General features: G+C 60.4%; 1 protein-coding gene across 1 annotated transcript in view; it reads left to right on the top strand.

The window, feature by feature from the left end:
- Positions 1-17,059, top strand: part of Mcf2l (MCF.2 cell line derived transforming sequence-like) — a gene marked incomplete at its 5' end in the record, with an annotated part of 89,229 nt that overhangs the window by 41,502 nt on the left and 30,668 nt on the right. Inside the window, 3 exon segments of the mRNA XM_013515593.1 lie at positions 5,489-5,572; positions 7,005-7,119; positions 13,340-13,430. Of these exon segments, the coding sequence (XP_013371047.1) occupies positions 5,489-5,572; positions 7,005-7,119; positions 13,340-13,430 (290 nt within the window).

Here is a 17,059-nt window from a genome sequence, read left to right as displayed (position 1 = left end):
CCCAGGACCCTGCTGGGTCTGCCGTGCTCAGGCGGGCATCAGGTCTCGGCCTCTGAGGGGTGGCCGGCTTGGACAGCGGCCAGGCTGCCTCCGCTGCCTCTGCCTTCATCTGGGTGTGGCCTCCTGGGAGCCCTTCAGCACAGTCACTTGCGGTCAACACCCGCAAGCTGGCGCGGGGTCTCACGACTTCCTGTGCAGCCTGGTGCTGCTCGCCTGAAGGGATTGCGGGGTGAGGTGGGGAGAGGCGTGGGACATGTGCCCAGCAGACAGCCGAGTCCTTCACCACTGACGTCCAACTTCGGGTTTTGTTATTTTAAAGCATCAGCCTAGCCCAGGCTCTGGGGCCTCCTGATGCCAAATCATTTTCCCAGCCACACAGAGGCATCACCTGCATTGTCCCTCCAGTACTGGGTGCACCCAGGAGACACCCCAGGTGCCCAGGGCCAAGGCCCTGCGACATCTAGGCGACCTCAGGGCTTGTGTGTGGGGTGAAGTAGGCCTTGGGGGGTCTTGTTCTGACTGCTGACTTCTCATTAGGAAATGTTTCTTAAGCCAAGTGTGGTGGCCACACCTGTAATCCCAGTAACCTGGGAGGCTGAGGCACGAGGATCACACGGTCAAGCCCACCTTGGTAACTTAATAATTTAGCAAGGCCCTGTCTCAAAAAATAAAAAAAGGCTGGGGATGTAGCTCAGTGCAAAGGCCCTGGGTTTAATGTCCTGGTACCACCAGAGCAGATAGGAAGAAAAGGCTTGTTGGGTACTGTCTCATGTAAGTTAATGTCCCAGCACGTCTCAGGTGCACTGTCAGAGGTGATGAGTGTCCTAACCATGAGCCCTGTGTATTCTTGCTAAGTTATAAGAGCAGAGAGGAGCCTGAGAGCTGCCCCCAGGGGGTCAGGGAGGATGAGGCACACGTCCTTCAGGGGTGGTCTGGGTCCTGCCTCTCCTGCAGGTGCTCGGTCAGCCGGCTGCCACAGGTCCCAGCCACAGATTCCAGCGCTGCCCCGCTGGCTCCACAACCCCACCTTCATCTGCCCCTAGACCATGCAGGGAGAGTGCCGTGCACAGCTGCTCAGGGTGTGGACTGCACAAGCTGAGCAGGCAAGTAGCAGGGCCAGCTGGGTCCCTGAATGAGCACCCATGCGGCCCAGACCCTGAGAGTCTTTGGTGTCTCAGGTCACCTCTGGTCCCGGGAAGAGAGGTCCACCCCTCCCTGTCTCCACCCCACTGTCCCTGTGTCTCCCACACCCTGCTCCCCCTGCTCCCATGCTAGCTGAGAGGGGCCACCCTGCAGAGGGGACAGAGAGAGGATACATCAGCTGCCACATGCAGACTGGGGCTTGATGGGGACCACCCACTTTCAGGCAGGGGAGGGACAGGCTGAGTGACAACCGTGGGCTCTGGGCCTCATCACCAGGGCGATCGAGTCATGCAGGACCAGACTGAGGACCCCCACCATGGTCACTAGGTCACCCACTTCCTGCAGGGCACCTCATCGGAGCCAGAGCACAGGGCCTGGTGGCCATCTGTAAGGTCCAGCTGCAAGGCTGGGCACAGCCTCGGGCACCCCAGACCCCACCCGACTCCAGGGCCACTTCACAGCAGCCCAGGGGAGGGTGGCAGCTGCCCTCCCACTGTGGGTGGCTGGGTGCGGCCCTTGGCGGCTGAGTTCTGGCCTAAGCATCCACTTCTAAGGAAACGGTGCCATGAGGGTGTCTTCTCGCCTCTGTCAGGTTCCTACCCTGGTCGGCTGACCCACTCCCCTCCTCCCTCAGCTCTGCATGTGTCCCCTCATGCCCGTGAGGCTGGACTGTGGAAGGTGCCACCCTGGGGTGGCCTGTGTGCCACCAACCGCAGTGCCCTGTACTCAGGAGCCTGGGGTTGAGCCTGTGGGTGCCGTCTCCTTCCCATAGGGATATTGCTTTGGGCTCTGTAAGGATCAGGGAAGGGAGATATTTAGGTGTTTGTTACTGGAAATGCTCTTCATCTCGGAATGAACAGTGCCAAGCAGCTTGGGATTGGATGGGGAGGGCTCTGCTCAGGCGTCCCAAGGGCCGCATTGGCGCCCTCGGCCTACACAGCAGCGAGCGCGAGGACGCCCCTCATGTCCCACAAGTGAGGGGCATGTGGTGCCCTGGTGTCGCAGCCCTGCCGGAGCTGCAGGCCTAGAACACACGGCTCGCTCACCTTGCCAAGTTGAACTCCCTTCTCTCCCTGCCACCACCCTTCCTTCTCCGCGTCCCTGTCCCCGGACATCCTGTCCTCAGTGGCCACTCGCCATGGGCTGGATGGAGCAGGTGTTCTGTGGGAGGACGTGACATCATGGGTGACCCTCAGCCCTGACTCTGAATAGACCCAACTGTTACCTTTGACTGACAGCAAGCAGAGGCCCTTGGGTGCCGGAAACAGATAAGTGGAGGCACTTAGTGAATAGTGGGCTATTGTGTGGCCCTGGAAGCAACCACCCCAGCCCCTCTTTCTGGACGGCACAGCGGGAGAAATAAAGCCAGTCCTCGGGTTCTGTAGACCTGCAGGGAGCCCTGAGCTCAAGAAAGCGCTGCGTGTGACCTTGAGATGCAGGCAGGCCGGAGCTCATGGCAGCGGCAGGCAGGGCAGCCTGGGCCCTTGGTCTGGACCGACCCAGCATCTCGCCTCCCACCTGGGGGCTGGGCACCCTGGAGAGGCCACGCGGAGCAGGGGCAGGCCTGGCCCCAGCTCCCTGCACACAGGGGAAGAAAGGAAGTGGCCCCGACACGTGGAGCCCTGAGCACTACACTCTGCCCCGCTGCCCCAGGGCCTCCCTTGCTCTGGGGTCTTGGCTGGGCCTTGATGGCTGAGTCTGTTGGTGCCTGCCCCATGGAGGGCGAGTGACCGCTTCCTGCCCCAGACGTCTAACCACGGGAAGCCCAGCCTCCTTCCTACCCATCTGTTAGCCCCACAGATTAAAGACCAGAGAGGACTGAAACTTTCCCCTGTAAGGACTGCCCGTCACCCATGGGCATGAAGGTCAGGGATGGCGAAAGGTCACAGGTGAGAGGAAAGAAATGCCTGGAGCCCCCACCCCAGAGCAGCGGAGCCCAAGGCTCCGGTGTTGGCTGGGACGCATCCTGGTCATCAGCATCTGAGGACTGGCCGCTGACCCTGCAAGATGTGTGTGGTCCTTACTTGTATGGGTGATGGGGGAGGACGTGCCTGGTGTGGACGCTGCGGCTGTGAGCGGGCCAGGGCACCTGGCTTCTGCAGGGTGCTGGGAGCTGGGAGCGGGGGAGGGGGGCGGGGGCCAGGAGGCAGGGGCGGAGGAGGGTCAGGCTGCCTGTGGGACAGGACATTGCCCAGGCACAGGCCCCCAGGGCCATGCTGGACATGAGTCTTGACTGCAGTGTCAGCACTGGGCACTGCTGGGGACCCTGCCCTGTGTCTGCCTGTCCCCATCCATGGGAGGCAGCTGCCAGCAGGCAGCAGCACATCAGGGCAGATGCTGTGAGCCCAGGCGGTGCTCTTCAGAGCATGTGCATCCCCATGAAATTGCCTCAGAGGCAGCAGAGGGCGTCTGCGAACCCCACAGGGATGCCCATGTTGGGCTCTCACTCGCAAGCAGGTGACATCTGAGGTCGTCATGATGGGGTTTGCACATCTGGGCAGAGGTTCCCAGGACTGTGTTCAGGTCCTGGTGAGCCTCAGCATGCCCAGTGGCTCAGGGATGGACCTCAACATTGGCTGACCACTGTCCCCAGCTGCAGAGGGCTTGCTGGCCCTCTGCACCCACACACTTCCCCATGGCCCGAGTCTGAGGACCTAGACAGACCATTGGCCCCACGGGCTTGCAGGACCTGCTTCCCCTAGGTTAGAACTTGGTAGGAGGGGGGTCCCCGGGCTTCCCACTGCAAGAAGGAACCTCCGGAGAATTTGCACATCCAGCCATCCAGCTAGGACAGATCCGTGGCCCTTCATGTGCACCCCACACAAAATGGGGAGCCCACAGGTCACAAATCACTCGCCGACCCATCCAGGTTTGGTAGAGTAACTATTTCAGGTCCTGTGTCCCCTGCACAAGCGGCTGCTGCCTGGATGGATTCCGAGCATTGGGCAGTCGTCAAGAATACCCGGCTGACTTCTAGGCTGGTGGGCAGGAACCAGTGTATATGCCCCTTGTCCTCGGCCACGGCGCCCTGCCCACCATGCCCTGGCAGCCGGCCCTCAGAGGTGAGACAGAGGGGTCCCAGGGTCGGGTCCACAGGTCTGGACATGGCTTTTGTGGGCCTCGGCCTCAGTGTGGTGTTTACCTGCCTCATCTGCAGAACTGGAAGAGCAGGATTCGAGGCCAAGGCAGCACAGATCCTATCTGCCGCCTCCGGCGCTTTCTGGCAGTGAAGTCTCCATGACCCACATTCTCCACTGTTTGCAGTGCAGTCTTCCAAGTGGAGAATTGAATATTTTTAAAAATTCTTATTTTAAAGTTTTTACTTATGTGTTTGTCTTTCTGAGGGTCTGTCGGGGTGCCAGGCATGCACTCTTCCCCGAGCAACATTCCCGGCCAGGCTGACCTTGAAACCCTTGTAGGTCGTCAGCCTGATCACACTGTGCTGCAGAGACCTTACCCTGTCCAGGACTGGCTGCTGCTGAGCGAGACACGGGATTGGCCAGGGCTCGGAACGTGCGGGAGACTGAGGACACGGAAGCCAGGCGAGACTGAGCCCAGCCCCGCTGTGGCTGCAGGCGCAGTGGCTGCAGTCATGTGGCATATCCAGAGCTGAGCCGGCCATCTGAGCTCCTGTGGGCACCATCCCAGCACAGCTGGACATGCCACCACTTACCCCCAGACCTTAACTAGAGCTGGCAGGAGACAAATGGCAGGAGCCTCCTGCCTGTCACTGCTGAAGTTAGGTCAGGCCAGCTGCTGCCTTGCCTCACCAGGAAACGGTGTGTGTGTGGGGAGGACAGGGGGACACGTGGCTCCCTGTGATGACCAGGACCTGGGCGCCTGCGTGTGTGGGGACGGGGGTCCCTGTGGTGACCAGGACCTGGGCGCCTGCGTGTGTGGGGACGCGGGTCCCTGTGGTGACCAGGACCTGGGCGCCTGCGTGTGTGGGGTTAGCAAAGCTGAGTGTGCAGTTGCATGCCTATGTCCCTGCTGATGAGGCAGCAGGCTGAGCGGAGCTGCCCTGGGCCTTGGGAGTGGGTAGGGATGGGGCCTCGTGTGCCTGTTCACCGTGTGAGAGCCCCTGCTCTCCCGCTCTGCTGTGCTGTCTCTCTCCTTGTCCCCCTTTTTCTCCTCCCCCTTGTCCTCTCTTTCGCCTCTCCCTTTCTGTCACTCTCCTCCCTCCCTCCATTTCTCCCACGAATCATAAATGTGGAAGCCCCCATCCCCAGTCCCTGTGCTGAGGAACAGGGGTGCCCCCTGCTGGCCACTGACGCCTCCCTGCTGTGATGCCATGGTGCGGTGTGGGCCGGCCTCCTCCCCATGACCCGTGTCTCTCTTCCCATAGATGAGATCATGCACCAGGACCTCGTCCCACTCTGCGCCGCTGACATCCAGGAGCAGCTGAGGAAGCGCTTTGCCTACCTGTCCGGTGAGTTGAGGACCCAGCAGGGATCTGAGGTGGCCGCAGCCCGTGAGCTGGAAAAGCCTCGCGGGGCTGCCCACCTGCTCTGGACAGCGGCAGCCAGGTGGCCTCCACACTGCAAGGCAGGGTAGGGCAGGGGCTCAGCACTTCCTGTTGCCCTAGACAACACACTGCCCTGTGTGTGCCCCAAGAAAGAGGTCGACTTTGGTACTGGAGACCCAAGGCTGAGGGCCACATCCCGTGATGACTGTCCTGCTGGCAGAGGCTGGAGGTGGTGTGGGGGAACGTGTGTCTGTGTGCCCTCTGCTCTCTCTCTCTCTCTCCTCTGCCTATGAAGCTGCCAGGGCTCAACCAAGGGGCTCCGTGGCCTTATCTAACCCTGGTCACCTCCAGGACCCCTCTACACACCACAGTTGGATCAAGCTTCTGCCCTTGAGGCCTTTACGTTAGGGATCAAACCCAGTAGGAACCGGGGGACACTGACCCAAGTGCTAGGACATGCCCAGGTGGGCTTAGCCTAATCAACAGAGCCAGTGGGGACCGGACGCCCAGGAGGGCAGCTTTGAGGAGAAGGCTTTACCCCATGGGGGGGTTCTCTGTCCTACTATGAAGGTCAGGGGTCGCCTGGCTGTCCCCACCAGCAAAAATGGGGCCACAGGGCATTGAAGTCCATGTTCTCTGCAGGAGCAGGCAGGGCCAAGTGTGGGGATACTCTTACCTGGCCCGTTGTGTTGGAGCCTCCAGGATGTGTGTGTGGGCGTGGCTATGTGTGCACATGTGTGTACATGTCTGTGCACCCTGCCTGCCCTCCTGCTGGAGCACCCGCCGCAGCCTGAACAGTCGGTAGAGCAGGTGCCGGCACAGATGCCACATAGCACAGGAGTAAAGTCGTGTCACTTACAGAGCCTGGGACCCTGCAAGGTTCCCAGAACTGGGGCCCAGGCAGGATGCAAGGCTGTCTGTCCATCCAGACACATCTGAGTGTGCAAAAGTGCACAGAAGAGGGGAGGGAAGGGGGTGGGAGAAATGGGGTGGTCGCCCCGGCAGAGGTAACAGGCAACTGCTTAAATTTGCTTCTCAAGACACTGAATTTTTTATCAGTATGCATACATTTTTTCATAGTGAAAATATAAGCCAGGTAGGGTAGTGCAGGCCTGGAATCTCAGAACCCTTGGGAGCTGAGACAGGAAGATCCAAGGTTGAGTCCAACTTGGAGAATGTAGAAGCCCTGTCTCACAGTAAAATATGAAAAGGGCTGGGGACATTCTTCAGTGTGAAGGGCCTGAGTTCAATCCCCAGTGCTGCACAGAAAAAAAAACAAAAGCAATAAAGAACCCTCCTTCTTGCATTTGAAGCCTTAGGGCTTGGGGAGAGTAGCGGGCACTGCTGGGGAGCAGAGGGGCCGGGGCCCTGCTGAGTGTCTGCTTCCTCTCTCCAGGTGGACGGGGGCAGGACGGAAGCCCAGTCATTACTTTCCCTGACTACCCTGCCTTCAGTGAGGTCCCGGACAAGGAGTTCCAGAATGTCATGACCTATCTCACCAGCATCCCCAGGTGTGTGCTCCGGGCTGGGCACTGGGCACGTGGGAAGGTTGCCCCCACCCCGGGGGCCCAGAGGGTAGCAGGGCGAGGTCACCCCATTGCTGACAACCACCTTTAAGGATGGTAGCTGTCCCTTTTTCAACCAAGCGTTGATTCTGTCGTGTTGAAAAGAATTGTGCTTCTGGGTTTTAACTCTGGTACTGTGACAGGTAGAGATAGGTGCTTGGTTCAGCCTGTCCCGTACTGATGGCCATGGTGAAGTATTCGACTGAGGGAGACAGGTCCCGTCCACACATATGGGACATGTAATGGAGTGGACGCTGCCCTTCTGACTGTGGGACAAGGGACATGTGAGTGGTCATCTGGGACATGGCTGGATGGGTGGCACCCTGGCATGGCAGCTCAGAGCTCTCCTTCCCAGGAGCTGAATCTGATCTCCCAGAACCTATGATCCATGCAAGCCTTAAACATCCAGCCCTGGAAGGGGCGGCCCTTCACCTCCATCTCCCCAGAGGGGTCTGTTCTTCCCTTCTCACGCCACCACCTTGGACAAGCCCAGGCTTCTGGGCGCAGTGGGACCAAGAGATAAGGGGTAAGGCTGTGGTTGTGCACCCGGCGGGTGGCGCACAGGCACACAGCCCTGGGGGTCACAGAAGGGCACTACAGGAGGGGCAGTGGGGCAGGCAGGAGAGCTGGAGCCGCTGTGACAGGGGTCCTCACACAGAGGAGAGGGGCCAGTCTGGGAGCCTGGGGGCACAGCACAGAGCCCTGGGGAGCCGCCTGGGGGGTGGGCATCACAGAGCTGTGGATGGGCTGGCCTGCTTAGGGTCAGCCAAGGACCCGCAGGACTGCGCAAGGTGGGCCCCAGGACAGTCTGGGTTGAGGGCCTCAGAACCCTCGTGAAGAGCCCTTCGTTCTGGGAGCTGGGAGCCAGGCACCCCTCGACCCAGGCGTGTGTGGGTGGGAGATGCCGGAGTGCCATGGGCGGGGGTCAGCAGCAGGAGGTTGCGGTGTAGTCTGGCTGTGTTGGAAGGGAGAGGCCTGGGGTCGCCTGTGGACTGGGGCATTTAGGGCAGCCCCTCATTCTTTGGTATGTTGTCTTTCTGTAACTGCCCAGCGTGATGACCCTGAGAACAGGTGGCCACGGAAGAAGAAAACAAAGTAGGTTACAGCCCAGTCCTGCACAGGGTGACCCACGACTGGGTACTATCGGTCTGTGACCTGGTTGCATCACGGCCACCATGCCCTCATTTAGGGACAAGGTGGGCCCTGTGTCCTTCCCCATAGGAGGTGGTGGCCATTGCCCACGGACATCATGGCCTTCTGCTATGAAGGAAGCAGATGGTGTAGACGGGGAGCTGAGCCCAGTAACTGCTGCCCTCGGCGGCTGGCAGTGGCCAAGGGGGGCCGCAGCATAAGTCCTGTGTCAGGGTCCAGCTGGGGGTGGGGTGGGGAGCCCTGGAATTTGGCAGTGAGGGCAGCGGTAGGCGCACTCAGGGCCAGAAACCCTGAAGGTGTGGCTGCTCAGGGGCGGCTGCAGCTCTGGCCGTGGTCTCCCAGTGACCGGTGAGCAACTTGTCTCATGGCACAGGCAGAAGGAGGAGGTCCAGGCCAGGTGGGGTCAGGGCCTGGGATAAATGCTCAGGGAGGCCGTCCTTGGGGTGAGGATGGTCCCTGAGGCCAAGGATAGGGGACAGCGGCTGCTGGCCTGGACCCAAAGGTTTAGGACGATCATTTCTGGAGGACTGTGTTCTTGTTCCTTGTCTTCAAGCACTGGCCACCATGCCCTCCACAGCTGGCCATCCACCACTGTGACACCATTTCCTTCTAGGCCTAGGGGCTGTGGAGCTGGGCAGGACCAGCATAAGCTGCTGGGCTGGGGACACCTGCCCAGCAACAGTGTGAAACGCAGGGTGTCGTGGCCCATTTCCACTGCCCACAGCAGTCCACCCGAGGGGCCTAGGAGGTGGCCATTCCTGCTGGCCTGAGGAGTCTCCAGAGGCCTCTGCCTGCTGATCCTGGCCCTTGGGGCCTTGGGTGACAGTCACTGCCCTGCTTAAAACCTCTGAACCTATAGGACCTGGCTGGACGCCCCAGAAGCTGGGCAGAGGATGGCCCTGTGCGGGGAAAGCTACCCCACCCTCAGTTAGATCCGTGCATGCACCACCCCTTGGAGAAGGCTGCCCTGCACCCACAGCAGGCCTGGGCCTCCTCGGCAGGGTGACCGTGCTTGCCCCCAGGGGTGCCACAGTAGGGCTGTCATCAGTGTCCCTGGGAGCCTTCTGGAAGGCTCTGCGCGCCTGCAGTCTCGTTCTTCCTGTCACCAGTACATCGTGCACGTAGAGCTGTGCGTGTCCTCTGGAGGTCCCTGCGTGAGAAAGGATCCTAGAAAGGGGAAGCGTTTGCAAGACCTCTTAGAAACAAGCCGCAGAGGTGCTTCCTACAGCAGAGGAGTTGCTTCCCCACTGTCTGTGTCATCCTTCCTGTCCCCCTGCCCTCCGCATGGCCCATCACGCAGCCTGTCTCTCCGGCTGTCAGTACTGCACGCGCCCCACACCCAGGCCAAGCTCCCCAACCTTTCCTCCAGTGCTCCTGCTACAGAGCACCCTGTTCCTCTGCCCTCAGCCTCCCTCCCGCCATGAGGGCTGTTCTCCACCTGAAAAGTAGTGATGACCCCTAGGGAGGTGTCGCACTCTCTCAATGTCCTCTAGGCAGCGCTGCGGGAGGAGCTTGGTTGTGGGTGTGAGGCTCGTCCCTGTCTTAGTCTGCCATGAGCTTATAGTGGGCTGTGATGTTGGGAGGTGGAGCCTGGCTGAGGAGGTGGGGCCTGATGAGAGGAGGCGAGGCTGGTGGGAAGGGGCGGGGCCTGGTGGGAAGGGGCGGGGTCTGGTGGGAGGAGGTGGTCCCTGGGCATGGTCTGAGGGTCCATCTCCCTCGCAGCTCCGCCCCTCTCTCTACTTCCTGTCCTTGGTGCTCTGAGCAGCACTCCTCCACGTGCAGAGCGGCCCTGCCTTGGAGCCAGCCCATCATGGACTAAACACATGAGCCAAATTAACCCTCTCCTGGTTTAAGCTCTGGGTGTGGAGAACCGTGTCCTAGCAATGAGGCAGGTGACCATGACAGTGGTCTGTGTGTGGGGCTCGTGCCCCCACTGTTTCTGCAGAGGGTTTGGAGAGGCTCGACTCCCAATGCCCCCCCACCCTGTCCCAGGACCAGTGGTTCCTCCTGCCTGCCCCACCCGAGAGCTGGCCACCAGACAGTGGGGCAGGCCCTGGAGAAGGTGGGGCCCAGCCCCATGCCCAGCTGCTCTGTGCCCTGCTCACCCACACCCAGTGCCAACTCCCGGCCACGGTGCTGCAGGAGCCATGGGCCCGAAGGAAGCACAGGCGTCATGAGAGTACGCTTTGTTCATCAAGGCCCAAAGGGATGCTCTGGCCTCGGACTCAGCTGTGAGCGGCTGACGGGCCACTGCTTGGGAGGCCACGTGGGGGTCTGTGGGCTGAGCTGCGAGTGCTGGGCCCTGTTCACCTGCCCACCTGTTCCTTTGCTGCCACCTGCAGAGCCGCTGAGGCTCATGACTCACGCTTGCTGTCCCCTGCAAGATGCAGTCCTGGCCTCACACGGTCACCAGGAGCCTTGGTGGAGAAGGGGTGTGGGTCTGAGCCCCACACTCAGCTCCAGCTACACCAGGGAGCAGAGGCACCTCCCCTAGGAGGAGGAGCCCCCTGCCCTCTAACCCCTGTGTGCTCCACTCCGAGTAGCCAGAGCGAGCAGTGGCATCCACCCGCGCCCTCCTGCCCGGGAGACAGCAGAGCCAGCGCCCTCAGCCGTCCACGCCAGGCCACACAGGCCACCTCCTCGAGGCGCCGTTTGCTAGTGCACGTCTCTGAGCGCCTGTGAACTTCTAGTTCCTTGTGTTCCACGTGTCGTTCAAATTTTAGTTGTTGGCAACTTTGCTTTTCTGTGAGAAACAAATGCTGGCTTTGTGACATCGGGGTGCAGCGGCGGTCGTGATACGGAGACATTTGTGCTGTGAGACTTTGACCCCGAGTGTCTTCTGTATGAGAGAGTGAACACCCCAGTCAGGGGCCCTTGGAGGGGATGGCTGCTTGGCAGACGGCGCTAGGTGCCTGGCACGCCTGTCGGCTGGGCAAAGACATGAGATGACCATGTGACCCAGTGTGGAGGCCACATGGGAAAGGGGCTGGGGACCGTGGCCGTGGAGTGAGGGCCGGGTGTGACGGCAGATGTGGGCCACAGAGGGGGAATGGTGGGGTGAGAGGCTGAGAAGGGCATCAGCCAGAATATTGAGGGGTCTGTGGGTGCAGAGAGGCTGGAGTCTGAGGCTGCCGCCCACTGCAGCTGAAGCTCTGTTCAAATATAAGGGAGAAACTGAGTCAGGCTTTGCTGCTCAGCGAAACAGTGAGCTCAGCAGCAGCAGCAGCAGCAGCAGCGCTGATCCCCCGCTGGCTCGGGGGCCCCAAGCCAGAGACACTGTCATTGCTCATGTTGCTGAAGACTCAAGGTGGCTCGGGCTGAAGGGCCACCACAGGGCCCCGAGAGCCGTGGTCACTGCAGGGAGGCCATGTCCCTCCTCCCTCCCTTGCACACCCCTCCTGCAGCTGCTCTCAGCAAGCCCTGCAAGTCAGTTCTGCCTTGGGGAGTTCTTGCACCCCTGGTTTGGTGAGAGCACATTATTACGGGCCAGCCAGCCTGGGGCCCCTCTTCTGTCTCTGGGAAGTGGCAGGGCCTGGTTGGTGACACAAAGGCAACCCCAGAACGTCCCTGGTGGGGGGGGACACAAGAAGGTGGCATCCCATCAGCCAAGCTGTCTCCAGAGCCCAGCAGCTCTGCAGCCGCACACAGACTACACAGCTGGGAAAATAACTGGACCTTTGTAGCCTTCCCAAAGAGGACTTGGCTGGCTGCCACCGCAGCAGAGCACTTGTCCCTCGGGCAGCTGCCTTGATGCCACCTCCTGCCACCTCCTCCCTGCTGTGTCTGGACCCTGGGCTAAGCTGGGGATTGTGTGGCCTAGGCTGGTGATTCCCGGGCTGGAATCACCCACTACCAGCTGGAGTCAGGGAAGCTGCAGCAAAATCCTGCTGGGGTTGCTGGGGAGGAGCTAGGCACCCGAGCACCAGGCCTGGTGGACACAGGGTTCTGCTCTGTCTCCTCACCAGGCTGCCAGCCACCCGCCACAAGCAGGCCTGAAATCTGTGTGGCATGATCAACAGCAGAAGGGTTGTTTTGAGTGAAAGCTTATGTTTATTTGTGCGTGTACCTGGAAGTGCTTGGCTGCTACTGAAGCAAATCCCTCCCGCCCATGTGGAGCCCTCATTATGTAGCGCAGTGTGAGCACCGCTGAGGGCACACACAGATACACGCTCTGCGTGACCGTTGCATCCTTAGATCGGAGACAGAGCACTCACGACACACACAGCACTGCAGACTGCATGTCGAATGCTCTGCAGAATTCTGATTTTCACTGTAACCCAGAAACGGCCCGCTCGGCTCTGCTCAGAGATCTGGAAATTAGCAATGCAAGCCAGCATCATCCTAGGCTGTCTCCTCGCTTCTGCCATGCATTGGCTGGTGGTGACAGCTGCTGGCGTTGCACCATTGGCTTGGATGTGAAAGCCTGGCGGAAGCCACCCTCCCGCGCCTACACTGTGACTCAGGCTCCTGCCGTCAGGCTGGGCCGGGGACGCGGAGCAGTTACACAACTCAGGAGCTTGGTCCCCTGCTTCAGATGCCACTGCTGCACAGGGCGAGAGCCTGTGCCACGCTCCTGACGGATGCGCGTGAGCCTCTGGAAACCTGGGGGGTTCACGCCCAAGCCCGTGGCGGTGACATCTGGAGGGATCTCCTAATGTGGACGCACATGGGGACCTGAGATGCCGGGGCTGACATGACGTACGGGTCCTAGCGCTTGTTCCGGGTGCAGTGAGCCAAGCCAGCCACAGGGGGAGGAAGTGACCTGCTCTTTGTCTTGGACAAGATGCCTGGCTCCAAGAAAGGATGGCTTTGCTGGTCTCTGAGTGGATGTGGCTGATTTTAGGCCAAATGTAACCAGCACCCCAAAGATCTCTGCCCTCCTTAGAGGACAGCAGACCCCAGACGTGATGGAGTGGGGCCGCCCGGGCTCTGGCAGACGTGTTCTTCATGCAGAATGGCATAGGGGTAGAGCGCCCCTGCACACACTAACTGCAGGTGTCTGTCCTTGTTTCAGCCTGCAGGATGCTGGCATCGGATTCATCCTGGTCATCGACCGGAGGCAGGACAAATGGACCTCCGTGAAGGCATCGGTCCTGCGAATAGCAGTAAGTATCAGGCAGCCCTGCCTTTCTCCAGGCGGGCGACAGCACACAGCTCCTCTCCCAGTGCCGAAGCAGTTGGTGCTCCATGGTAGGGCTGGGCCGGTTGCTGTGTGTGTGTGTGTGTGTGTGTGTGTGTATGTGTGCGGTGTGCAGCGTGTGTTCATATGTGTGTGCACATGTGCACACTCATGTTCTTGGGTGGTTTTGCTGTTAAGGAGCCTGCTGTGATTGCAGTCGCCCTGAAATGGGCATGAAGCTCTTAAAAGGTAGAATATGGAGTGTAAGCCAGCTTCAGGGTAGCGGTAGGAAATTGCATTGAACAGCTTTTTCTGAGCACTGTTTCTTCCTTTGCCTTCCTTAGCATCCCCTCCAAGCACGTGGGAACCCACATTTCCAGGGCTGTCTGCTCCGTGAAGCCCACAGCCGGGCTCTCCGGGCTCCCTCTCCTGCAGTATCGGGCCACTGGTGTTTTTAGCCCACGGCCGTCATCGAGGGGAAAGGAGAGAATGTAACCAGCACCCAGAAAGCCCAAGTCTCATCTTGGCATTGCTCCACTCCTCCCACTGTGGAGAGAAGCGCGGCTCCCAGCAGTCACCCTCACTCCCGCCCTGCCTGTCAGCTTCCGGGGTGGTTGTCTGTCCAAAGGGGCTGGAGTTGGCTTGTCTGCCTGGAGGGCACCCTCGGTGACTCTGGACAGCCTCAGTCCTGGTGAGACTCCTGCCTCCCACAGAGTCCTGAATGTGCAGCGTCCTGAGTCCCCTGCCTCTCAGGGCTGTGCCCACAGCCAGGGGCCCAGGAGGAGCTCCCTCTGTCTCCACAGGGGCTGTCGCAGGCCATCTTTACCAGAGCTCGTGTCTCACAGCCCAATCCTATGTGAGGTCTGGCTGGGTCCCCTGCACTGCCTGTCACCTCCTGTCCCTGTACCCACCTGGCACACATGCCCCTAGACCTCAGTTCCTAAAAGGGATGGAATTGCCTGACCATTCTCACGAGAAACACGCACCTACACAGTCAGCCCCTGGCCTGTGTCCCTAGGGCCCGGCCAGTACTTGTAACTGGCTACTGCCAGCTCACCCCATGTTCAATGCCCATTGCATGTGTAGATCCCTCTGCACATGACTCAGAGGCGGGCAGACCTGGAACCTAGTCGTAGGAAGCTGGTGTCAGCACCATGTCCTGGCAGCTGCCTCTGTGGTGGCAGTCCATCCTGGGCAGACACTACAAGGTCCCCAGGCTGGGGTGCATCACCACAAGGGAAGGCCACATGGGTGTAACACGTGTAACAGCACCATCATACCGGCCAACCCAGCACCTGTGCCAACTAGGAGCGTGATGAACCATGGGTCAGCACGCATCCAGGATCCCTGGGGTCAGTGCCAGCGTCCATCCGCCTAGGGCCAGGCCTTCCACCTGCAGTGGACCTGTGGCCACCTGGCAGAGGCCACACATCCTCACGCACACCCACCCACACCTGTCCCCACCTTCTAGCCCCTCAGGGCCGGGCCCCCACCTCTGCCTTTGAGGCAGCCTGTGCACCGCATGAGACCACTGCCCAGCCGAGGCCTGAGCTCAGTACCTCACTGAACCCATGGCCACAGACATGCAAGGTACCCAGGTCAAGCATGCCACACGTGCCACGGTACCATCACCACATGCTTCGCTCCTGGCTTAGATGACGCGAGGTCCCCAAACAGGAACCTGCTTTTTAAGAAATGCAGTCGTTACTTTGCAAAGTGGGAAGTGGTCCCGCAAGACTGCCCTGAGGCTGCTGGGCAGCCTGTAGCAACCTGCATCAGGTGGAAGTAGTTTCACCTTCGTCGCGTGGGGATTGGGGGTTTCTGAGCAGCTGCCCTCCGCTTTACAGCTTTGTTACATGGAAATCATCACTGAGAAAACAGTGTTTGAGTTTCTATTCTTGCATGAACCCTGTCCTATAACACAGAGTTGGTAACAGCATCCCTGGTTGGTTTGGAAAAGCAGAGCCTAGGCTCTGTCCAGCAGACTGACCCACGTTCTCTTTGGGCGCAGTGCTTTCCCGTTCCTGGACTTGCTGGTGGTTCCAGCGTGGACCCAGCATGCTCTGGGCTGCCAGGTGCTGGCCGGTAGCATTGCTGTGCAGACATGAAGGGGATAAGCAGGAGGCCTGGCAGGCAGGCACAGAGCAGCAAGGACCCCTGAGGGGGCGGCCAGGCAGAGGTGGCACGCAAGAGGCTGTCAGGGCGGGGGCAGGGCCCCAGCAGCCAGGTCCATTGCCGCTCCGGGCTGGGCCTCCTCCCAGTGGCTGGGATCCCAGGAGAGCCCAGCTATGGATGGCCGGGAGCTTGAAAACTGGGGCGGAGGGTGAGCAGGAGACCAGACCTGGGGCACTGCTGTGTGGGAGAAGCCCGGAGAGGCCCAGAACAGTCCATTCAGCTCACCTGGTGAGCTGAAGACAGTGTGGGCAGCTGGGAGGCTCTGCAGTAGGGACAGGGAGGACATCTGGCGCTGTCCACATGAGCCGCCCATGGCCAGGCGGGCACTGCACTTCACTCTTCCGGCGCCTGAGATGTTTCAGAGCCAGCAGTGCTGACTGGGGGCTGGGCCTGGGTATCCACACTGGAGCCCAGTGTCCAGTCTGGGACCGGCGCTGCAGAAGCAACACTGCGGGCTCCTCACCTCCCACTGCCTGGCCTCCCGCTGGACCCGCACTCCAAGACTGCGGGCTATTCTTAGCCACCCTGTGCGCCGCCTCCTGAGCTCAGCTCCCCTAGGCGCAGGGAGTTTTTCTTTGTTGGATGCCTTCAGCTTGGCTTGCAACAGAAAAATAAGAGGTGGGAGGAGCTGAAGGAAGTCCAGTGTTCCTAAAATCAGACACCCTGTGCAGATCCAGAGTAGAGCTCCACTGAGTCCAACCAAGTGTCGGGTGGGGAGTGTGTCTGCCTGGACCGTTCTGACCCAGGGCCGGGTGGGGAGTATGTCTCCTCAGGCAGGTCCCTGGTCACATCCCGGAGCAAAGGCAGTGACAATGAGACCAAATCAAGGATCCAGGCCTCTCTTGGTCACGTGCTGGGCTCAGGGGTTTGCACTGCCCCAGATGGGTGTGTCTTTTACAGAATATCTGAGTGTACATTGGTAGCTGCTACTGCAAGATCTAACCCTCCTCCTCAGAGAGCGTGTGAGCAGCATGTGTTGCCCTTCGAGCTGGCCTCATTCAAGCCGAGCCCCCATCCTGGGTGTTCCCAAGAGGAAACTGAACTCAATAGATTCAGCGCAACACCGAGGCAGCACGGAGCCCTGTGAAGCTACAGTCTGTGCCCGTGGGAAAGCTTCAAACCAAGCAGCTGTAGGACCAGGTCCACTGCGCCCAGTGCCACTGCTGGACCCCGGCCCTGTGCCAGCCCTGGGCTCAGGGAGGAGTGGGCTGCAGGGCAGGGAGAGCGCAGAGGGCACTAGGAGCTTCCCAACACCAGAGAGCTTCTCAGTGAAAAGTCCAGCGGGGCTGTCAGCGTTGTCCTGGCACCGGGAGCACAGGTGCAGGCTCAGGGCCCGGGGCACTAAAGGAGAGGGGCTGTGACGTCTCTTCGGCCCCCACTGAAGAGGTGGGGCTGCAGTCTAAGGGTGGGGATGGCACGGGACCAGGCCTCTGGGGGGCC

Source organism: Chinchilla lanigera, unplaced genomic scaffold, assembly GCF_000276665.1.
Source record: "Chinchilla lanigera isolate Chin_1 unplaced genomic scaffold, ChiLan1.0 scaffold00003, whole genome shotgun sequence".
NCBI classification, from domain to species: Eukaryota; Metazoa; Chordata; class Mammalia; order Rodentia; family Chinchillidae; genus Chinchilla; species Chinchilla lanigera.
This window is presented reverse-complemented; position numbering and strand designations above follow the sequence as displayed.